Source organism: Tachysurus fulvidraco, chromosome 16 (assembly GCF_022655615.1).
Source record: "Tachysurus fulvidraco isolate hzauxx_2018 chromosome 16, HZAU_PFXX_2.0, whole genome shotgun sequence".
Classification (NCBI taxonomy): Eukaryota; Metazoa; Chordata; class Actinopteri; order Siluriformes; family Bagridae; genus Tachysurus; species Tachysurus fulvidraco.
In genome coordinates, this window is record NC_062533.1 from 365,607 (window position 1) to 391,306 (window position 25,700).

Genomic DNA, 25,700 nt, shown 5'->3' on the forward strand with positions numbered 1-25,700 from the left:
CACAGTAGACTTATTTTTTGTGGCTTTATACAATATGTTAAGTTAGTATATAGAACTGCATGTGTGGAATTTATGTCTTGATCTTTATGTGGTGCCTTATCATTATGAATAATTGCAACACCTCCACAGCCTAGTAAGTGTGGAGGATGTGGAGGAAATTCTATTCTATTAATCAGAGATAATAGTTCAAGTGAACTTTTCACTAAGTTGCAGAGAAGAACGCGGCAGGGTCCTGTGGAATATCCAACTTCTTTATTCAATACACTTGCAAGTGTGAAGTCAGTCTGTCCCAACCTAAATCTGAACAGAGTGAGTTACTTGGATATAAGGCAGTTCTCCATTTATACATGGAGCTGTGTGTGTGTGTCTTCCACTGTGTGTGACTTCCTCTAATCTTGTCTTTGCACGGTCGCTCCGTTAGTCTCCGTTATTTCCACACACCTGCAGCCTGCAAAGTTCTTGTCTCTTCAGCCTAGTGTGCAACTGGAAACAGTTCAGTTCCCCTTTGTTACTTTTTTGCTGTTCCTTGTTTTTGGGTGTGTGTGTATTGGTACAGAATGTTCAATGTTCATTTTTGTTATTCACAACATTTTCTATTACACTGATGTATTAAAATTTAAAGGCTCAGTAAGGACACGTGACAAGGGGAATATGCACCAGGCAGTCCAAATAAGGGTATCTATGTCACATTGTTCCAGCTTCTATTTGTCTAAAGAAAGTGCGAGAATATGCCTGCTGTGTGGCAAGTAATGCAGCATCTTGTTTCCTTCTCAGGGAAACAGGTTACATATGTAAACTGGTATAGTTCCCTTTCGAGCGAATTCTGAACTGCATTAAGGCTGAAACTATGAGAAGGTCAATAATAATGCTGCCACACAGCAGTCAATGACTACCCATAGGCCATGAGGGAGCACAAGCAGACTGGGAACAGAACATCAATAGCTCTGAAGGATCTGGGACCTTGGCATGGGGTCAAAAAAGCTGGAGTAATGTGACATAGATGCCATTTAAATGGAATTGATGGCACGTATTCCCTTAGCATTAGCATAGCATTAGCCTTAATGCAGTGTTGAGTTCTCTTGAAAGGGAACTCATTTGGTTTAATCCATGCCTGATCTACTAGTGGTTCTCACTCATCATAACACACTACACCCCTGAGCCTGCCCTGAGTGGGGCCTCCTACTTTACCTCGTGTTCCCTCTAAACCTCTAGCACTGCTTGATCCACTGTATATAAAGATACAAAGAAAATCTACATCCTCACTCTTTCTGTCATTAATTAATGATTGAAATACATTGTTTAATAATTCTAATATATAGTAATTGTCACAACCAGCGAAGGAAGGATTTACAAAACATGCACAAATTCGCGTAAAATCCATGGACCTCACACCTACTAGCACCCCTACAGCTCCATTGTTCTCCTGCTTTTGTTGTGCAAACACCTCCATCACCTGTGAGGCCTGGCACATTTGCATTTGTTCACTCAGAGTAGCTCAGATCCAAGGCAGGCCAAACCTCTATGTGTGACATGGAAACCTTCAGAAATGGCTATCTATACAAGCCTATCTAGACATGGAAACCTTCATGGCCTATCTATACAAAATAGTCTGTTTTATTTATTAAAAAATGTGTGAAAACAGAATGAAAAGTTGCTAATACAATGACATGAATAAAATGAAAACTTGCTAACACGTCAGTCTCCAATATACGTTTGTAGACAAATGTCATAAGCTGAGTGAAGTTCATGGCTTTTGACATGTTCGTACACATACAGAATAAAATGATGTCATTTCATTTTCATTGGCCATCAATCAATTATAACACCAAACGTGAATTTTGAGACGGAGCAAGAACCAACATGCCTCCAAAGAAGATGCACCGTGGTACTGGGAAGCCCTGTCTGAGCCAGACGGCAAAAGACGGCACTGTGTGGGTAGAGGAGGACATTGGAATGCCCAGTGATTGATTGTTTTGAAACCATTTTGACCATTTTTAATGTCAGTAAATAATAAAACCTGTTTTTTTTCCAGGTCAAATTGACTTGAAAGCTTATAAAATTCTACAATGATCACCATTCTGTGTGATCAGCTTACATTTGTGAACATTTTACATTTGTTATGTCTATCGCTAGCAATCTCTTCACTGCGAAAGCTGGACACACAGAGTCTTTGTGTGTGACATGGAAACCTTCAGAAATGTCTGCTGTATTTATACAAAAGAAACACATTCACAATATATGGATACACAAGTCTGTTTTATTTTAAAGTGTTTCAAACTTTATAGCATTTGCAGATCCAGTGTCCATCATTCCTGCATTTGGCACAGGTGAATTTCTGACATGTTGCACAGGTAAACCTGCTGTTATTCCTGTTGCAGTTCTCTTGCACACTGCGTTGTCTGTACAGTCCCTGGTACAGCAGCTGCAGCAGCCTGCCTCTGTGCCAATATTTCCTGCTGCATGAATTGGCAACGAAGTTCCTTAGCTAGAAGACTCAGAAAAATCTTCTTTTGCCTGTCCACCCTGTACATGCCTTGTACAAAATGTAGGCATTCACCGCCGCCAGGTCCAGCATATTGTAAAAAAACGCTACTGGCCACCTGTGTGTTGCTGCTCTTACAGAATAAATCTGCTCCATTTGGTCCAACACGTCTACACCACAGTGTAAAAGCAGTGAGAGGGGGAGTCATGAGTCATTTTCTATAGGCCTGTATAGTACACATCAGAAAACTTTGTAGCACTGATGTAAAATTATACACACATTCAAATACCTTCATGTGGTTATAGTCTGTTATCATGTTGGGTTTCCTCTTTCTGCCGTCACCAATTGTCACGTCTTGGTGCATGGGTGCATGGGACTTAGAACACACACAGTCTTGTTTTTTTTTAGGTGCATAAATTGTCAAGCAGATACTGCCACTTCTAAGCACTGAAGTGGAGAATACCTCTTGCTGTGCAGTGTCTTTTGCAAGTTGAGAAAGTTCACGCCGGACTTCACTCACCGTGCCCAGTAGCGTTGTTTTGCGCTGCAGCAGTCTATGCGACACTGACAGTGAAGTAAAGAAATTGATTTCTGCTATCATCCAAAAATGGCTCCATCAGATTCATGACCACGCTCTCTGATAGGACGACTGGGGTCCTTTCCCAAGTAAGGAGATTTTGCAGACATATTTGGTCTCCAAATCCGTGGACATTCAGAACTTGATCCCAAATTTGTCTGGCTTGGTTGTGATATACTGTGTGAATGGACAACAAACCATGGTAGGGAACAGCTGTTCATCTATGGTCATGTGTTCTCCTGGAGTGAAACTCTCAGCACAGTTCTTGTTGAAGCGTGTCCAGATGTCAGAGACCGCAGCAAATTGTTTCATATTTGAAATGAATCTATCTTGGGGCATTGTCTCTTTGAAAGCCAGGATATTGTTTTGAACCCATTTTGACCATTTTTAATAATAAATAATAATAATAATAAAAATAAAAAACCTGTTTTTTTTCCAGGTCAAATTGACTTGAATGCTTATAAATCAAAAATTTTACAATGATCACCATTCTGTGTGATCAGCTTACATTTGTGGACATTTTACACTTGTTATGTCTATTTTGCCTACAGATGCCATCTGATCACACACACAAACACACACACACACACACACACACACACACACACACACACCACTCAAAAACGTGGCATAACTTATTGTGAATAAAACTTCCTTTACACCTCTTATGCTTTTTATTATATTTAATTTAGAAACAATAAACCTCATGAAATTATGCCATGTTTTAAGTAAAATAAGCAGAAATGATTAAATATTATTTTGGATAACCACTGGCTCGTGTATGTCAAACATCCCCAGGTCAAAGCGTGTGTGCATGTGCATGTGTGTGAAATGTTTACAAATGTATATCTTTTGTTATGTCTGGAGGCCAACTGAAATGCAATGCCCAATGCCTTGAACAGTGTTTGACTGTGTGTGTGTGTGTGTGTGTGTGTAGCATCATTTCCGTAGATCATATTCTGCCCCTGCTAGGCAAAGGCATATCAAAAGTGTGAAATATTTACAAATGTGTGGCATTTTTTTCTGGAGGCCTAATGAAATTCAATGCCCGATGTGTGTGTGAGTGTGTGTTTTGGGTGCATGTGTTAGTGAACATTTTATGTATGCATTTTTGTTTCTGTATGTAGGTTCATTGCGCTGAAATGGGCAAAAGTGTGACCTATTGGCCCACTAAATGTGGCCGGGTCAAATTGACTCGGGAGGACTTGAGGAGGAATGTATTTATTTTACGGACACATAGTTCAACAAAAATAGAAAAAAAAAATTTTCTTGCAAAGTTCATAATTTGGAACAATTCTGGTAAATTTCAGGCAAATGTGTGGAAGGAAACCCAAGTTATGACACATTAACCCTCTGGGGTCTAAGGGTATTTTAGGTCCTGGAGAAGTTTTGTTGTACCCTGACATTTGTGCTTTTTTGTGAGGACAAAATAAATTATTGTATTTTTTTGTTTGTAGTTTATTTAGAATATTTAACTACCACACAAAATCACTTTAGAAGTTAGTAATAACACAGAAGACACAATCAGGGCAAAACTGTGGAACAAAAAAAAAGTGTCAACAGGAAGAGTGCAAGATAAAAAAGGGTGTAAGGTTTGTAGAAGCCCACTAACCTCCTCTGTCACATAGTACCCAGAATTGAACAGTTATACATCTTTGTGCCACTATAGGAAACAGTTCCTTTTCAGCTGAACACACAAGTGAACATCATATGCCTGGCATTTCCAAGGCATTTCCAAGCACACAGGTCTGGATTTCATGTACTGAGTCATTCCTGTGTCTCGGGGGTGTGTACGTGGTTACAGAATCACCTAAGTTCATTTCCATGTGAACAGTGCGCTCAGAGGGAGGCGGGAACACATTAGCTATAATTAGGCGAAACAGGAGAAACCGGACCACTCCTTATTTTCTTATGAATTACATAAAAATAGATTATTTGTTTTTAACTTGATTTTGTTTATTTAAAAGTAGACATTTCAAGCTTTCTATGCATATATTTATCTTGTATTTGAGGCAAGTATTCGCTGAGATTCTGGTTGTTTTATTTATGTGTCTGTGAAGAGTGGTGACCGAGACCGAGATGGCAGAGAACGCAGTTCTCTGTGTTTTGTTGTTATTATGAAGGCACTCAAATAAAAGTAGACACTTCACAGTTTCAAATGATGTATTACATGTATGTGTATGATTATGAATGACAGAGTATTTTAAGTGGATTTCACGTTGAAGAGGAAAAAATGTGCCAAAGACACGCCGGTGGGTCTTTGGACCCCAGAGGGTTAAACTTTCCAGATGAGTCAAATAGACCCCATGTCTACTCAAGGATTATATAAATATGATATGTACTATGGCAATGAAAAACCTTAGCACACAATTTTTTTAATAAATAAAAAAACTGACTATTTTGTATAAATAGGCATTTCTGAAGGTTTCCATATCACACACAGAGGTTTGGCCTGCCTTGGATCTGAGCTACTCTGAGTGAACAAATGCAAATGAGCCAGGCCTCACAGGTGATTGGGGTATTTGCACAACAAAAGCAGGGCTGAAGAACTGCCATCGGCAACACGGCTCACAATTATACAAAAGACAATGAGACACAATTAGGAACAGGTGTGGAGACAGAGAGGAGCAGAGGTGGGTAGTAACGAGTTACATTTACTCTGTTACATTTACTTGAGTAAGTTTTTGAAAAGATTATACTTCTAGGAGTAGTTTTAAATCACTATACTTTTTACTTTTACTTGAGTAGATTTGTGAAGAGGAAACTGTCCTCTTACTCCGCTACGTTAGGCTACAATGAGCTTGTTACTTTTCTTTTTACCTCTTTGGTATTCCACGCATCAATTTTAATGTTTTTTTTTGACAGAGAGAGAAACTTCCGCTAAGGCTCTACCACGTGACTGTGTTTCACCAATCAAAAGTAGTTGTGCAGTCTAGTCACGTTACCATACTCAATCTCAGCGGCGAGACGGGTTAGTTAGCAACACAAACCGTCTGGAAAAACAGACGGTGAAGTTTAATAGTGACATCACTGAGTGATTTTTTGGTGAAATAGTTTGTTTCGGCATGTTTTCACCAGAGGTGGCAAAAGTACACACATCCTTTACTCAAGTAGAAGTACAGATACTCATTTTTAAAAGTCACTAGTAGTGACTACACTCTTTTACTCAAGTTAAAGTAAAGAAGTATGGGCTCTGATATGTACTTAAGTAAAAAGTCGCCGATACTACTACCTGTTTAGTGTCATGCTGGTAACTGGACGTCATGTTTTATATATATATATATATATATATATATATATGTATGTGTGTGTGTGTGTATATATATATATAATTTTGGAGTGTGCTGATGGATATTTGTGTTCATCAGCCACAAGAGTGTTACGAAAGGCAGGCACTGATGTAGGTGAGGTAGGGAGGAGTCAGCGTTCACATTCATCCCAAAGGTCTTCAGTAGGGATGAGATCAGAAAACAACCACATATAGCAGGAAAGGTCAGGTGACCCAATACTTTTGGAAATATAAATGTATACCAAGTGTATCACCAAGCCATATCCCAAACTGTAGGGAGATTCCAGCTCTGTCCTTGAAAACAACTCAAAATTATTGTGATGTTTTACAAATGACAAAATTAATGTTAATTAAATTAAGCACTTGGTGTTTTTTGGGTTGACACCAGGGGCGGTTCTAGGGTTTCATCTTTAGGGGGTTTAGCCCTCAGTGAGAATTTAAAACAAGAAGAGTTCTATATTATATATTATATGACAACTCTGGTAATAAGAATAGTGACATTTCACTGCTTTTGGGTGCCGTCTTTGCGTCTTTTCCGCCGAAAAAAAATAGCTCTTGGATCAAACTGATAAATAATTTTCTTTCCCATCGACGACATGTCCTGCATTTTAACGTCAGTTTTATTGTTTATTTATGAAAGTAAAAATGATCCTTATAGTTTTAGGGTGGCTGAGATTACAGACATTGGGCTGAAGCCACCCTAAAAAAGGGCTAGAACCGCCCCTGGTTGAAACAATTCGCAACGCATTCGCCATTCAACATCTCAAACATCAAACATCTCCCTCATATATGGCCATGTGTGTTCAGGAATGTCCTCGTTGTTAGTTATTTTAACATCGGTGACTCCCTCTGAATGAACATTAGCCATTCCTTTTGTAGGCGTGCTGCTTATTGTTAGCTCCGCTATCCTTAGTCTATGTCTGATAGCCAGTAAATAATACAGTACACCAGTCACATGGGGAAAAAGCCGCACAATGATAGGATGATAGGCTGGAAACAGCGCACAATGAGAAGGAATAATACTAAAAGTAACGAGTCCGTTTGGGAAATGTAAGAAGTGAAAAGTACAGATATTTGTGTAAAAATGTAATGAGTAAAAGTAAAAAGTTGTCCGAAAAATAAATAGTGGAGTAAAAACTGATACCAGAAAAATGTACTTAAGTACAGTAACGAAGTATTTTTACGAAGTATAACGAAGTATATTCTGTCTCTTCCCACCTCTGGTTTTCACACACACACACACACGTTTTACGTTGACCGTTGTGCAGTTTTCTGTTCAGCATGCCTGGTATGAAATGTGTGTGTTTCCTTCTGTTGTTCTGTCACTGGAGACACACACAGTTTATGAGAATTTATGGGCTGCCTCGTTCTAGTTCTGCCTGGTAAAAAGTATAAAGGTTTGGGAATTTGTGTTACTTGTGTGTATTTATTTTTTATTTATTATTATTATGTTGGCTTTGTAGAAGCCAACATTCTGTTTTCCTATTTAAGCTTAGACAAAAATTTATAAAATTTAATGCGGCCTAGGGCGTTCGAGCCACATACACCAAATTCGGATATGTTGTAGACCCTGGTCTGAAGTTTGTTCTATTACTTTTCTAAGCGATCCGAGTACCAGTACTTCTGGTACCGGGTCTCAAAGTGGCCTTTTTTCCCATAGACTCCCATTATAAATTTTGGAGGTTTATAACTCGGCAAGCTTTCGAACTATCTACACCAAACTCGGCCAGCTCCTTTAGAGTGATACTCTGAACAAAGTATTAAATTGGTGTACTGACTGGCCTTTCAGTTGTCCCACAGCCCCACCCCCAATATATGCAAAATCAAAAATCTTTTTACAACATGGACATGTGACATATCAAAACACTCAGAACAATGAGGGGAACTTCCTCAGGAATATTCGGATGACGTCACATGCTCATCTCCACTTGCCTCCAAATGTTTTGGCACCCTATATTTCTGTCCACTTGCCTCCAAAAGTAACACTGACCCTTATGTCCACTCGCCTCCAAAAAGCACCGGCCTTTGCGAATATTTGCCTCGTCAAAGCCAACATCAAAGTTTGTCGTGACAAACTTTATAAATCTAGTTTTATTTATTTTATTTATTAAGTACTTGAATTGACCTGAATTATTTTAATTTAAGCTAATTTGTAATTAATTATGTTGGCTTTGTAGAAGCCAACATTCTGATTTCCGTTATAAGCTTATTATTATTATTATTATTATTATTATTATTATTATTATTATTATTATTATTATTATTATTATTAGACAAAAATTTATAAAAAAAAATGCGGCCTAGGGCGTTCGAGCCACATGCACCAAATTCAGATATGTTGTAGACCCTGGTCTGTAGTTTGTTGCTTCTATTTTTCTAAGAGATCGGAATTCCGGCATTCCCGGTACGGAAGCTCAAAGTGGCCTTTTTTTCCCATAGACTTCCATTATAAACTTTTGAGGTTTATAACTCGGCAAGTTTTCGAGTGATTTACACCGAACTCGGACAGGTTCTTTAGGACCTTACTCCGGACAAAGTTTTTATTTTGGACTTCCGACGGAATTTTCGGTTTTCCGGTAGTTGACGATCGAACATCCCATAGACTTGAATGGGGAATTCCGAAAATTCCTCTAAGCTCTCACACACACAGCGTGCGCAGAGCTCAGGCACGGCTTCTCTCTCTGTGATCCACGCAGTATAATAATAAGTAGAATCCAATAATGACATGAAATGTCCAAACCCTCAGTAGCCACTTTTTGCCAAAAGTATTGGCACCCCACCGGATATTCTGGTGACGTCACTCTACACCACGTGACGTCACGTGTAGCCCCTCCCCCAAAACAAGCAAAATCAAAAATTTGCACAACATGGACATAAGACATATCAAAACACTCAGCACATTGAGGGGAACTGCCCCACGGGTATTCTGGTCACGTCACGTGACGTCACGTGACGTCACATGTAGCCCCGCCCCCAAAACAAGCGAAATCAAAAATTTGCACAACATGGACATGTGACATATCAAAACACTCAGCACAATAAGGGAAACTACCCCACGGGTATTCTGGTCATGTCACATGATGTACCGTGAGGTCATGTGTAGCCCCGCCCCCAAAACAAGCGAAATCAAAAATTTGCACAACATGGACATGTGACATATCAAAACACTCAGCACAATGAGGGGAACTGCCCCACGGGTATTATGTTCACGTCACGTGACGTCACGTAATGTCACATGTAGCCCCACCCCAAAAACAAGCAAAATTAAAAATTTGCACAACATGGACATGTGACATATCAAAACACTCAGCACAATGAGGGGAACTGCCCCACGGGTATTATGGTCATGTCACGTGACGTCACATGTAGCCCCGCCCAAAAACAAGCAAAATTAAAAATTTGCACAACATGGACATGTGACATATCAAAACACTCAGCACAATGAGGGGAACTGCCCCACGGGTATTATGGTCACGTCACGTGATGTCACGTGATGTCACATGTAGCCCCACCCCAAAAACAAGCAAAATCAAAAATTTGCACAACATGGACATGTGACATATCAAAACACTCAGCACAATGAGGGGAACTACCCCACGGGTATTATGGTCACGTCACATGATGTCACGTGATGTCACATGTAGCCCCACCCCAAAAACAAGCAAAATTAAAAATTTGCACAACATGGACATGTGACATATCAAAACACTCAGTACAATGAGGGGAACTGCCCCACGGGTATTCTGGTCACGTCACGTGACGTCACGTGTAGCCCCGCCCCCAAAACAAGCGAAATCAAAAATTTGCACAACATGTACATGTGACATATCAAAACACTCAGCACAATGAGGGAAACTGCCCCACGGGTTGTCTGTGGTCACGTCACATGCTCATGTCCGCTCACCATCAAAAGTATTGGCACCCTAGCGGTCTAGTAGCTTTCACAATCTTTCTGTCCACTCGCCTACAAAATGCACCGGCCTTTTCGATGTACTGCATGTACTGTTCTATGCAGTATAATAAGTAGAATCCCATAATGACTGCAGTATTGACATGAAATGTCCAAACCCTCAGTAGCCACTTTTTGCCAAAAGTATTGGCACTCCACCGGGTATTCTGGTGACGTCACTCGACACCACGTGACGACACGTGAAAATTAAAAATTTGCACAACATGGACATGTGACATATCAAAACATTAAGCACAATGAGGGGAACTGCACCACCGGTATTCTGGTCACGTCACGTGACGTCACGTGTAGCCCCGCCCCTAAAACAAGCGAAATCAAAAATTTGCACAACATGGACATGTGACATATCAAAACACTCAGCACAACGAGGGGAACTGCCCCACGGGTTGTCTGTGGTCACGCCACATGCTCATGTCCGCTCACCATCAAAAGTATTGGCACCCTAGCGGTCTAGTAGCTTTCACAATCTTTCTGTCCACTCGCCTCCAAAATGCACCGGCCTTTGCGAATACTTGCACCGTCAAAGCCAACATCAAAGTTTGTCGCGGTGAAATTTACAAATCTAGTTATTATTATTATTCTTAGACAAAAATTTATTTAAAAAAATGCGGCCAAGGGCGTTCGAGCCACATGGACCAAATTCGGATATGTCGTAGACCCTGGTCTGAAGTTTGTGGCTTCTATTTTTCTAAGAGATCGGAATTCCGGCATTCCCGGTACGGAAGCTCAAAGTGGCCTTTTTTCCAATAGACTTCCATTATAAACTTTTGAGGTTTATAACTCGGCAAGTTTTCGAGCGATTTATACCGAACTCGGACAGGTTCTTTAGGACCTTACTCCGGACCAAATTTTTATTCCTGAGTTCCGATGGAATTTTCGGTTTTCCCGTCGTCGACGATCGAACATCCCATAGACTTGAATGGGGAATTCCAAAAAGTCCTCTAAGCTCTCACACACACAATACATCCAACATTAAGAATTGCATGTACTGTTCTATGCAGTATAATAAGTAGAATCCCATAATGACTGCAGTATTGACATGAAATGTCCAAACCCTCAGTAGCCACTTTTTGCCAAAAGTATTGGCACCCCACCGAATATTCTGGTGACATCACTCGTCACCACATGACGTCAGGTGTAGCCCCGCCCCCAAAACCAGCGAAATCAAAAATTTGCACAACATGAACATGTGACATATCAAAACACTCAGCACAATGAGGGGAACTGCCCCAAGGGTATTATGGTCACGTCACGTGAGGTCACGTGACATCACGTGAAAATGAAAAATTTGCACAACATGGACATGTGACATATCAAAACACTCAGCACATTGAGGGGAATTGCCCCACGGGTATTCTGGTCACGTCACGTGATGTCACGTGTAGCCCCGCCCTCAAAACAAGTGAAATCAAAAATTTGCACAACATGGACATGTGACATATCAAAACACTCAGCACAATGAGGGGAACTGCCCCACGGGTATTCTGGTCACGTCACGTGACGTCACGTGACATCACGTGACGTCACGTGACGTCACATGAAAATTAAAAATTTGCACAACATGGACATGTGACATATCAAAAAACTCAGCACATTGAGGGGAACTGCCCCATGGGTATTTTGGTCACGTCACGTGATGTCACGTGTAGCCCCATCCCCAAAACAAGCGAAATTAAAAATTTGCACAACATGGACATGTGACATATCAAAACACTCAGCACATTGAGGGGAACTGCCCCACGGGTATTCTGGTCACGTCACGTAACGTCACGTGTAGCCCCGCCCCCAAAACTAGCCAAATTAAAAATTTGCACAATATGGACATGTGACATATCAAAACACTCAGCACATTGAGGGGAATTGCCCCACGGGTATTCTGGTCACGTCACGTGACGTCACGTGTAGCCCCGCCCCCAAAACCAGCGAAATCAAAAATTTGCACAACATGGACATGTGACATATCAAAACACTCAGCACAATGAGGGGAACTGCCCCAAGGGTATTATGGTCACGTCACGTCACGTGAGGTCACGTGACATCACGTGAAAATTAAAAATTTGCACAACATGGACAATTGACATATCAAAACACTCAGCACATTGAGGGGAATTGCCCCACGGGTATTCTGGTCACGTCACGTGACGTCACGTGTAGCCCCGCCCTCAAAACAAGTGAAATCAAAAATTTGCACAACATGGACATGTGACATATTAAAACACTCAGCACAATGAGGGGAACTGCCCCACGGGTATTCTGGTCACGTCACATGACATCACGTGACGTCACGTGAAAATTAAAAATTTGCACAACATGGACATGTGACATCAAAAAACTCAGCACAATGAGGGGAACTGCCCCATGGGTATTTTGGTCACGTCACGTGACGTCTCGTGACATCACGTGACGTCAAGTGAAAATTAAAAATTTGCACAACATGGACATGTGACATATCAAAACACTCAGCACAATGAGGGGAACTGCCCCATGGGTATTTTGGTCACATCACGTGATGTCACGTGTAGCCCTGTCCCCAAAACAAGCGAAATAAAAAATTTGCACAACATGGAGATGTGACATATCAGAACACTCAGCACATTGAGGGGAACTGCCCCACGGGTATTCTGGTCACGTCACGTAACGTCACGTGTAGCCTCGCCCCCAAAACTAGCCAAATTAAAAATTTGCACAATATGGACATGTGACATATCAAAACACTCAGCACATTGAGGGGAACTGCCCCACGGGTATTCTGGTCACATCACGTGACGTCACGTGTAGACCCGCCCCCAAAACTAGCCAAATCAAAAATTTGCACAACATGGACATGTGACATATCAACCACTCAGCACATTGAGGGGAATTGCCCCACGGGTATTCTGGTCACGTCACGTGACGTCACGTGTAGCCCCGCCCCCAAAACAAGCTAAATCAAAAATTTGAACAACATGGACATGTGACATATCAAAACACTCAGCACAATGAGGGGAACTGCCCCACGGGTATTCTGGTCACATCATGTGACGTCACGTGCTGTCACATGTAGCCCCGCCTCAAAAAAAAAGCAAAATTAAAAATTTGCACAACGTGGACATGTGACATATCAAAACACTCAGCACAATGAGGGGAACCGCCCCACGGGTATTATGGTCATGTCACGTGACGTCACGTGATGTCACATGTAGCCCCGCCCCAAAAACAAGCAAAATTAAAAATTTGCACAACTTGGAGATGTGACATATCAGAACACTCAGCACATTGAGGGGAACTGCCCCACGGGTATTCTGGTCATGTCACGTAACGTCACGTGTAGCCGCGCCCCCAAAACTAGCCAAATTAAAAATTTGCACAATATGGACATGTGACATATCAAAACACTCAGCACATTGAGGGGAACTGCCCCACGGGTATTCTGGTCACATCACGTGACGTCACGTGTAGACCCGCCCCCAAAAGTAGCCAAATCAAAAATTTGCACAACATGGACATGTGACATATCAACCACTCAGCACATTGAGGGGAATTGCCCCACGGGTATTCTGGTCACGTCACGTGACGTCACGTGTAGCCCCGCCCCCAAAACAAGCTAAATCAAAAGTTTGAACAACATGGACATGTGACATATCAAAACACTCAGCACAATGAGGGGAACTGCCCCACGGGTATTCTGGTCACATCATGTGACGTCACGTGCTGTCACATGTAGCCCCGCCTCAAAAAAAAGCAAAATTAAAAATTTGCACAACGTGGACATGTGACATATCAAAACACTCAGCACAATGAGGGGAACCGCCCCACGGGTATTATGGTCATGTCACGTGACGTCACGTGATGTCACATGTAGCCCTGCCCCAAAAACAAGCAAAATTAAAAATTTGCACATCTTGGACATGTGACATCAAAACACTCAGCACAATGAGGGGAACTGCCCCACGTGTATTCTGGTCACGTCACGTGACGTCACGTAAGGTCACGTGTAGCCCTGCCCCCAAAACAAGCGAAATCAAAAATTTGCACAATGTGGACATGTGACATATCAAAACACTCTGCACATTGAGGGGAACTGCCCCACGGGTATTCTGGTCACGTCACGTGACTTCACGTGTAGCCCTGCCCCCAAAACAAGCGAAACCAAAAATTTGCACAACATGGACATGTGACATATCAAAACACTCTGCACATTGAGGGGAACTGCCGCATGGGTATTCTGGTCATGTCACGTAACGTCACGTGACGTCACGTGAAAATTTAAAATTTGCACAACATGGACATGTGACATATCAAAACACTCAGCACAATGAGGGGAACTGCCCCACGGGTATTCTGGTCATGTCACGTGACGTCACGTGTAGCCCCGCCCCCAAAACCAGCGAAATCAAAAATTTGCACAACATGGACATGTGACATATCAAAATACTCAGCACATTGAGGGGAACTGCCCCACGGGTATTATGGTCACATCACATGCTCATGTCTGCTCACCTCCAAAAGTATTGGCACCCTAGTTGTCCAGCAGCTTTCACAATATTTCTGTCCACTCGCCTCCAAAATGCACCGGCCTTTGCGAATACTTGCACCGTCAAAGCCAACATCAAAGTTTGTCGCGACGAACTTTACAAATCTAGTTAATTTTAATTTATTTTATTGATTGAATGAGCCATAATTTGCATAAAGATTATTTTGTATTTTTGTCTGTCTGATTGTTGTCTTGTGTTAAAAAATAAATCAGACGTTACTCAACAGTTACTCAGTACTTGAGTAGTTTTTTCACCAAGTACTTTTTTACTCTTATTCAAGTAATTATTTGGATGTCTACTTTTTACTTTTACTTGAGTCATATTATTCTGAAGTAACAGTACTTTTACTTTACAATTTTTGGCTACTCTACCCACCTCTGAAGGTGGGGCAGACGCGTAACGACAACAATAACAATAACACATGTCCAGAAGTCCGGGCTGATCCCTGACAGTCATTATAATGCCTTTTAAAATATTAATATTTATGATAAGGTTGTTTCTGTATTATTTCTGTTAACTATACTGATTTATCTCCAAACGTCTCTGTGTTTTGAATATCACCGTCATGTTGATGCTCAGAGCTCATAGCAGCTCGCAGTACTACAACATACTAGTATTCGATTATCCATGACATCTTGACCTCTGCCAGTTTCCTGTTTTTCAGTTTTGATCTGTCTTCAACTTCATTACATGAGAATATAATAAACTAATTATTTTAGATTTATGACAAAAATCCATTAACTGTATTCTTTTGTCAGTAGTGCTGCAGATTTATAGACCTGTTCTGATGAGGCCATATCCATGGTTACAGATCAGTATGATGAGCTCATCTAACAACCTAACAATCTAAAAATCAAAACCGAATCCTTTAAATTACACACTAAAAATTATTTGAAGGTGACTTTATCTTGAACTTGAACGCCCGTCCTGTATTTGAACAGTCATGTCCTGTCCATCTCAGATTTCCATTTCATCTGATTTGTAAAGTAGAGAAAGTAGGCAGTGCTGCTTTGCAGTATGTCATCAAGCCTAAAAAGAGAATAAATAGCAATGCTGGGTCATCAGATACCACAGAACGGATCTGAAAGACACTGAGATACGCTCAGATACAACACTGATAGTTTACCTCCTTCACATTTCAGGTATGTTTTAACATTCTACTCAATTCTTCAGTTATTTCCTACCACTTGATGGGGAAAGTTTTGTAGAGCTTAACATGTGAGAATGCAATATTTGAAGTTAAAAAATAAAAATGCAATATTTGAAAATGCAATATTTGAAGTTAAAAACATTCAATAACCAATAAACATCGAACTGACTCTAGATCTAAAACCTATGTATTAAATATTTGAATGTTCATTGTTCAGTGGAACATTTGATGTAAGAAAAACATTTTTCACTGACTGATCTGTGAGTCTTAATAATCTTAAAGATTCTTAATCATCATAAATTAGGAGCTGTGAACATCTGAACACTTCACACAGGACACAGAGCAGAGTGAAGATTAACTTTAATATTCACTAATGTCTTTCATGTCTTTACATTAATAAATATTTCATTATCAGTTTATCATTCATGATGTTTTATTTGTTGTATTCCTCATGTTTATAAAAGTAATGATGTAATCCATTTTAAAATATGACTATAAATAAATCCTGTACCCAGTCCTGAACATCTGTCCTGAACATCTGTGATATTTGGAAATTGAAATTTAAATATGAATACAATACAGTAAACTCATACTGAACTGTAAAAATGTTAATATTAAATACTAAAATGTTAAATGTGCTACATGATGTGCAGTGTGCAGGTAAAGCATTGTATTTTATTTATAAATAATTATAAATATTTATTAAAACGATGATTAATAATGTAAACCATTACGTCTTCACTTCCCATGTGTTGTAGCACAAATTTATGTCATGAATCTCCCCTCACAGTTGGTACAGCAACTTGCAGCACTACACTGCTGACTTCTGCTTTTGTTCTACATTGTTCTTTATTTGTTTATAAAGCCATGTTTCCTTTGTGTATCATGATCTCACTTGTTTTCAGTTTCCTTACTGATTTATGATCTATGATCTATTTAAACCTTTGTGTGTGTTTTCTTCTTTGTAAAGTCTATTTTCTGTGTTCTCTCTGGTTGTGATGTTACTAATCCTCATTTTCAGTCAGGACCACTACGTAAATGAAGGTTAGCGAGCATACAGTTAGTGTTGTCGGGATGGTTCTGTTCTGGGAGAATTTTCTCTGTCTGTGCGCATGCATGGATGGGGTGGGGAGGCAGCGCTGGGGAATGAATAGACCCCCAAAACAAAACCGTATGCCAAAGGAGACCGCCCAACATAACTGATGCGTGGTGCCGTAGACCGCAAAACACGATCGGGGCATATTGGCCGAGCAAGCGGCATGTGATGTGCGAGGCTGGGTCGGAGCTAGGCGTGGGTCGTGGGAAAAGGGAGTACTAGGTGCCCCACCGCAAGATAGACTACAGGAGTTGGGGTCCACTAGCTAGTGGAGATGTGGAGGATGCGTCGCCCTGTGCTGGCTTTGCAGCGTTATCGTGACAAGCTTGTTGCTAAAACACATACGCCCCTACCGCGCGATATGACAACACATGTTGCATACCCACTAAACTATAGTGGAGACGGCAGGGGAAGCGTCACCCAGGGCGAGCTTTGGCCGAAATTTTTATTTATTTATTTATTTATTTATTTATTTATTTATTTGTGATTCCCCGAATGGCAGCTTTGCACCGGAGGCTCCCTAGCCAAGCACAGGCATCAAACGGCTTTGTTTATTTATCTTTCGACGGGGTTGGTGTCCACTACCTGGTGAAGACAGCGAGGAGGCGTCGCCCCAGGCTGGCTTGTGGCATAGTCGCAACAAAGTTTGTTGCTGAGCCATACTCCCCTGCCGGACGATATTACAACGAGCATGTTGTATATCCACTAGCCATAGTGGAGACGGCAACGAGCATGTTGCAGAGCATTTGCCGAGGCGGATCGTGAGAGGAACTGCGCATGTAGGCCGCAGCAGCCAATCGACCTACCCGGCATGTCTTTGGACCGGGGGAGGAAACCGGAGTACCCGGAGGAAACCCCCGAGGCACGGGGAGAACATGCAAACTCCACAGAACCCCCAACCCTGGAGGTGTGAGGCAAACGTGCAAACCACTAAGCCACCGTGCCCCCCGTTGGATCGCAGCAGCAGCGATGCGTAGGTGCACTCGAAGGTGAGAATTTAAAGTAGGGAAATTACGGAAGTTGTGCTGGATTGGTGCGCCTTGTGGACAGCTTACTGCGTGGCCTGCCTGAACTAACGCGATGCTTGGTTTGTGTTCTCTCTGGTTGTGATGTTATGAATCCTCATGTTCTGTGTTCTCTCTGGTTGTAATGTTACTAAGCCTCATGTTCTGTGTTCTCTCTGGTTGTGATGTTACTAATCCTCATGTTCTGTGTTCTCCCTGGTTGTGATGTTACTAATCCTCATGTTCTGTGTTCTCTCTGGTTGTGATGTTACTAATCCTCATGTTCTGTGTTCTCTCTTCTATGTTTTCATCATAGCCTGTGTTTCACTGTGTGACCATAGCCTGATTCAGACCTACTGATTCCCTGCTGTTCTTGACCTGTTGTAACATAGGTTTGTTCTGTATTTCATGTCTCTGTGTTCTGTATTTCATGTCTTTTATTTTGTAACCTATTTCTTGTGTCTTGCTTACCTTGCCCTGATGTTCTCCTGCCTTGTGTATGTGTCATATTCCCATTGGTTGTTGTTAGTCATGTGTTCCAGTTCTTGTTTTTCATCGGTTCCCTGTATGTATGTATTTAACCCTGAGTGTTTCCTATGTTCTTTATCAGTTGTTGTTCCTTTATGGCAGTAGTGTGTGTAGTTGTGTCATTGCCGGTCCCTGGATTACTTTTTCGGTTAAATAAAATCTGTACATGCACTTGGATCCTCGGCCTCATCGTTCTATGTTTGTTTCACCTGTCTTTGATCTTTCTTTGGATTTGTTTTCAGACATAATGAAAGATCTCCTGTACTTCTGTGCATATTGAAACCATAAAAAGGGAAAAAGTAACGGGAGAAGGATGAAGAAACACACACACGCACTCTTGCCTTCACTCATCTGTATCGAATGAACATTTAACGATGTATATAAGAAAACATACATTTCAACATTTGTGCACTCATCAGATTTAGAACCAAAGTCACAAACACCTTCTTAACGCTTTCTAAATTATCCTTTTAACTAACTTACCATATGTAATTTGAATTGTTTTAAACAAAGTTATCAAATGACATTTTAAATACTCCTTTTTTAAATGACTTCTCACATAACACTAGAATTAATTATACTGTTAACAGTGTTAATTGTCTCAGCATGACATAAGCTCACCCTTGTAGTGTTAAATACACAAACTTTACTGCAAAATATGTAATGTGAACGTAGCAGTAACTAACTTAAACACCAACGACAGAGTAAACACTCATAGTGTGGGACTACACATATTCTCAGTTCTCACAGAACTCTTTAAACAATGCAAAAATATCTTTTACTCATATAAAAGCACAAGAACATAACAAAGTGTATTATTAACATGGTGTTAAGCTCTACATTGCTTTACGAGTGGTGACTACCTTAAAAAGGGAAAAAGTAACGGGAGAAATATGAAGAAACACACACATGCGCTCTTGTCTTCACTCGTCTGTATTGAATGAGGAAGAGGCACACGCGCAAGCAATTCCACTCCCCCTACCGAAGCCCCAAGGCATCACCAACACATCGACAAGTAATCAACCCATACAGACAAGGATCAACATTATCTGCATTCCACTTCTTAATATTACTCGTCTAATTTTTAACAGTGACAAACTTAATACACATTCTAATACAACTATTAATATAACAGACTATTGTAAATTAAATAATGAATTAAACACACTTGTCACATGCACATGTCCTACCTCTGGTCTTCTGCCAATTTGAAATAAACTAAACTTTAATATGAACTTAGAAAAACATTGTTTGAGGAATGATATACATTCAATACTTACATTATTAACTGAACTGTGATATGGTACTAACAGTTATCAGTTTTACTGCTGATCAGCACTGCTGAGGGATTTTAATCACATTTCTTTTGTCTTAGTGAGTTTATCTACACATCAGTAATGGAGCAGCATCTGTTTATACTCCTGTTTTTCACAGGTGAGGGAATATTTCATGGTAAAATGTTTTAGTATGAAATTATGCAATTAAAGCAGAAAATTATAGAAATAATCATTTTATTAAGCAAAAATATTCTAGCAGGGCTAATGTTGCAAAAAATGTTTAAAATTTATCCACAGTTCCTCTCGTCCTGTCTGTCCCTCGTCAGAACTATCTGATCCAGCAGGGGAAAAACTGGAGTGATGCTCAGGCTTACTGCAGAGCCACACACACTGACCTGGCTATCATTGACAGTAATGACAACATGGTCCGACTTCAGAATGAAGCACAGAGACATCAATTCAGTTTCAATGCTTGGATTGGACTCTACAATGACATCAACAGCTGGTGCTGGTCCATGGGGAATTTTACAGTGGGAAGCACAAGATGGCATTCCGGTGAACCTGACAACAATGGTGGACATCAAGAGTGTGGTGCGATAACGCCTGTGGGTTTGTCAGACATTTCCTGTACTGCACTATTCCCTTCTGTTTGTTTTGATGGTACGAATCTACATATTGCTCACCCTTTTTGCTATTTTTAAGTGGGAAATGTTGTTTTGTTATAAAAATTGTTTTTTTTTTATTCTCACAGAAAGTTATCAGAGGTATATTTAATTTAATTTTAGAAACATTAACATTAATACTCACATTTCATCATGTGCTTTTATTCTCACAGTCAGTAAAACTGGAAATCAGAGGTACATTTACATTTCTACTACTATGTCATGGCTTGAAGCTCAGACCTACTGTAGACAGCATCACACAGACTTGGCCAGCTCAAGAGATGCAACTGAAGACTCAGTTATAAAGGGACTGATATCAGGCTGGACTTGGTTTGGTCTGTTCAGAGACTCCTGGAAGTGGACAGACCAAACCAATTTCTCTACCATCAGATGGATGACTGGAAAACCTGATAATGCCCTAAAGAATGAAAACTGTGGTTATATAAATAACGGTCAGGCTGCTGATGCTCTGTGTTCAGACATAATGCCTTTCTTCTGTTACTCAGGTGAGTTAATAATTTATTCAGGCTTACATTTAGTCAAATTAAAATGAGTCCACAACTGTATGATGAATTGTGTGTTATTGTTTGTGTTTCTGCATTTAGATATCAAGGTACAACAAACACTAAGAGTGAAGGTTCGATCTGATAAGGATGTGAATGATCCTGCAGTGATGACGGCCATCTTGGAGCAGGTGGGTCTCATCCTCCACAAGACTTATAATGTACATTTCCCAGTATTCATCAAACTCTGACACATATAAACGTATTGTAATTAGATTCTGACTGTTGTATTCAGTTTCTGTATCATTTCCTACAGGTGAGTCTCTATCCTGCATTATTTAGTAATAAAAGTCTTATTCTGTTCGTCAGATCAACCAGAAACTGAAGGATGATTTGGGGACAGAGAACATCACAGTGAAATGGCGTAAACAACCAGATGGAGTTGTGTTTCACAAGCTGAAAGAAGAAGAAAAATACTACATTAGTAAATAATAAGTGTGACCTCTAAATCTGTTACCTCTAAGTTATCTTTAAGGTACCTTTAGATCAATGCTAATTTTGGATTAACTGTTTAGCTGTTATATGTACATATATTTGCATAATACATATATGGTAAATCTATTTCTATAACTAGTAGTCAATAAGTAATGTATATTAAATGACTGTTTTATTTGGTCCGGATAAGGGTGTTTGCTAAATGCCATAAATGTAAAGGTAAATATAAGAGATACAAGTCAGGCTCTCGTTCACCATATTCTAAAGTGGATTATTTTCATACAAAGCCAAAAATGGACCAGCTCCCTCAAGCCCCTTGCATTTATCTTCATGAAATACTTGCACTTGCACTTTCCTCCCTGTTTGTTGTATATGTGGAAGAAAAAAACGAAGGGCAGTGGGGGACTGGGACTGGGGACGAGTTGTCCATGAACCAATGTACAATTGGTCGTCTAGTAGCTCTAGATTTACTAAACCTGCGCAAATTTGCGTAAAATCCTTGGACCTCACACCTACAAGCACCCCTACAGCTCCATTGTTCTCCTGCTTTTATTGTGCAAAAACCCCCATTACCTGTGAGGCCTGGCACATTTGCATTTGTTTACTCAGAGTAGCTCAGATCCAAGGCAGGCCAAACCTCTATGTGTGACATGGACACTGTCCCAGTGCACACTGAAGGTCCTGATTTGAGGCAGCCACCAGGACAACATCATCTGCAAAAAGCAAAAGCAAAAGTAGACCGTTTCTCTAAAATGTTGATTCATACCCCTTAAGGGTCTGCCCACAGCCATGGAAAGTGCAGAGCTGTTATTTCAGCATCTGTTCCGATATTTCGGCCTACCCAAAGATATAGTGCCTGACAGAAGTCCTCGGTTTGTTTCCAGGGTATGGAAATTGTTCTTCAAACTCCTAGATGTGATCGTCAGTCTCTCTTCCGGTTATCACCTGCAGTCCAATGGCCAAACTGAACAGAAGATCCAAGAGGTTAGCCGTTTTCTCCGAACCTTCTGCCATCATCACCAGAACTCTTGGAGCCAGTTTCTCCCATGGGTCGAGTACGCACAGAACTCCCTACGTTAGCAAACCACCGGCCTAACCCCTTTGCAGTGCATGCTTGGCTACCAACCTCCCATGTTCCCCTGGACAGAAGAGCCATCAGAAGTCCCGTCTGTCCAGCACTGGTTAAAAGAAAGCGAGAGGGTTTAGAACTCAGTGCATCATCATCACCTGCAGGGGGCTGTCAGGCGCCAGCAACAGCAGGCGGATTTTCGTCATGCCCCGACACCCAACATCAAGGTCGGGGACAGGGTCTGTCTGTCCACAAATAATATCTGCCTACACCTACCCTGCAAAAAGCTGAGTCCATGGTTTATTGGTCCATTTGTCGTTGTGAAGGAGGTCAATCCGGTATCCTTTGAGCTCCAACTCCCCTCGCACTACCGAATTCACCCAGTTTCCATGTCTCTTCTCTTAAATTGTATCACTCACCTGTCTCTCCTTCTCCCCTCACAGGACCTGGCAAAGAAGCCCCCCCCTCTCGAAGAGAATCACGCCGTGTACACTGTCCCGCAATTCCTGGACTCCAGGTGCCGAGGTGGCAGGTTAGAATATCTTGTCGACTGGCAGGAATTCTGCCCAGAGGAATGCTCATGGGTCCCCGAGAATGACATCTTGGACCCCGAACCCCTCCGTGACTTCCACACTGCCCACCCCGACAAGCCCACACCCCGAAGTAGAGGCCACCCACGTCGGCACCAGAGGTCGAAGGGGTCCTCAGGAGTGGACCCTCGGGGGGGTACTGTCACAGAATCGCCAGGTTCTCCCCTCACACAGCAAACCAGATAACCACATAAAAGACACTCACACACACACATTGTCCGGTCTTGTAAGCACTAGCTGCTGATGCACGCTGTGTCTACTAACCTGACTCTTTATCTCTCTTTATCAATAGTTTGCCAAGTTCATCGTCCATCCATGGATCTAATCTTCGTGGGTCGGCTTCCAGTGTTCCCGCGTGTGTGTGTTGGAGCTTCACCTGCACTGTTGCACCCTCGCTCACTTCATTCACCTCAGTTTATCAGTAAACTGTTATTTTACGTAATCTCTTTCTCCGTTGTCTTCTCACCTTGACTTTTTATACAAGAAGTAATGGTTTTAATTATTAATCATATTTTAATAAATATTTATAATTATTTATAAATAAAATACAATGCTTTACCTGCACACCACATGATGTAGCACATTTAACATTTTAGTATTTAATATTAACATTATTACAGTTCAGTTGTATTACAATACAGTTGTATTCATATTTAAATTTGTATTTCTAAATATCACAGATGTTCAGGACAGATGTTCAGGACTGGGTACAGGATTTATTTATAGTCACATTTTAAAAGGATTACATCATTACTTTTATAAACATGAGGAATACAACAAATAAAACATCATAAATAATAAAATGATAATGAACTATTTATTAAACTAAAGACTGGAAATACATTAGTGAATAAGAAAATTCATCTTCACTCTCCTCTGTGTCCTGTGTGAAGTGTCTAATTTATGATTATTAAGAATCTTTAAGATTATTAAGACTCACAGATCAGTCAGTGAAAAATGTTTTTCTTGCATCAGGTTTAAACTAAGCAAGAACGTTTCACTGAACCATGACAACATTTAAATATTTGATACTGTTTTTCATGAGTTATAGTGACTGTTAAAGTTAATTAATACATTTACATTTACAGCATTTGGCAGACACGCTTATCCAGAGCGACGTACATAAGTGCTTAAATCTCTAACATTGAATACATTAATGCTGGTTCACTAGGTTAAATACTTAGATACCATGAGTTTAAAACATTTGTTCAAAGTTACAATGAAAAAAGGTCAAAGTTTTTTTTTTTTTTTCAAATGCAAAATAGCCAGTGACTCAGCTGTCCGGACCTCTAGGGGAAGTTCATTCCACCACCTTGGTGCCAGAACAGAGAAGAGTCTTGTAGTATACTTGCCTCTTACCCTGAGAGATGGTGGAACCAGTCGAGCAGTGCTGGTAGATGGGAGGGTGCGGGGTGCAGTGCGAGGAATGATGAGGGTTTGAGGTAAGAGGGATCTGTTCCATTTTTGGCTTTGTAGGCAGCATCAGTGTTTTGAATCGGATGCGTGCAGCTACCGGAAGCCAGTGGAGGGATCGCAGCAACGGGGTGGTATGCGAGAACTTTGGCAGGTTGAAAACAAGCCAGGCAGCTGCATTTTGGATCATTTGCAGAGGACGTATTGCATTCATAGGTAGACCTACCAGCTGTGTGTTGCAGTAATCCAGTCTTGAAATGACAAGAGACTGAACAAGTACCTGAGCAGTCTGTGGTGACAAAAATGGCCGAATTCTTCTAATGTTGTAGAGAAGAAACTGACATGAGCGAGTCACATTAGCAACATGAGAGGAAAAGGACAGTTGATTGTCCATGGTTACCCCAAGGTTGCGAGCTGTGGCTGAAGGGGAGATCAGATCTTTGTGCAAAGATATAGCAAGATCATGACCTGGGGATGAATCACCTGGGATGAACAGTAGTTCAGTTTTACTAGGATTGAGCTTTAACTGATGAGCAGTCATCCATGATGAAATTTCTGCCAGACATGCTGAGATCCGGTCAGAAGCTGTGGCATCTGAGGGTGGGAAAGAGAAGATAAGTTGTGTATCATCAGCATAGCAGTAGTAAGAGAACCCATGTGAGGAAATAACTTCACCAAGTACTGAGCCCTGTGGGACGCCAGTGGAGAGTCTGCGTGGAGCAGATGTCACTCCCCTCCATGTTACCTGATACGAGCGTCCTTCCAGGTAGGAAGCAAACCATTCCCAAGCTGATCCGCAAATCCCAAGACTCTTGAGGGTGGATAAGAGAGTCTTGTGGTTGACCGTATCAAACGCTGCTGAAAGGTCAAGGAGGATAAGGACGGATGACAGTTTGGCTGATCTAGCAGCATGTAGTTTCTCAGAGACATCCAAAAGGGTTTTCTCTGTAGAGTGAGCTGCTTTAAAGCCAGACTGGTTGGGATCTTGGAGGTTGTTCTGTGAGAGATAGACAGACAGTTGATTATAGACAATGCGTTCAAGAATTTTTGAAAGAAATGAGAGAAGTGATACCGGTCTGTA

General features: G+C 41.0%; 1 protein-coding gene across 1 annotated transcript; it reads left to right on the plus strand.

Moving 5' to 3' along the window:
* Positions 1–20,453: 20,453 nt before the first annotated feature.
* LOC113642206 (macrophage mannose receptor 1-like) lies at positions 20,454–23,420 on the plus strand. Its single transcript, XM_047801876.1, has 5 exons — positions 20,454–20,547; positions 20,723–21,055; positions 21,155–21,243; positions 21,422–21,536; positions 23,060–23,420. Exons 2-5 carry the CDS (start codon positions 20,767–20,769, stop codon positions 23,212–23,214), a joined length of 648 nt encoding a protein of 215 aa, XP_047657832.1. The 5' UTR covers positions 20,454–20,547; positions 20,723–20,766; the 3' UTR covers positions 23,215–23,420.
* Positions 23,421–25,700: the final 2,280 nt, after the last annotated feature.

Excerpts from the sequence above, each read along its gene's own strand:
- LOC113642206 (XM_047801876.1), top strand. The coding sequence starts at position 20,767 with ATGTCATGGCTTGAAGCTCAGACCTACTGTAGACAGCATCACACAGAC. Across the intron at positions 21,056-21,154 it reads GCCTTTCTTCTGTTACTCAG|ATATCAAGGTACAACAAACA; the intron begins GTGAGTTAATAA and ends TTCTGCATTTAG. Across the intron at positions 21,537-23,059 it reads AGAAGAAAAATACTACATTA|GACCTGGCAAAGAAGCCCCC; the intron begins GTAAATAATAAG and ends CTCCCCTCACAG.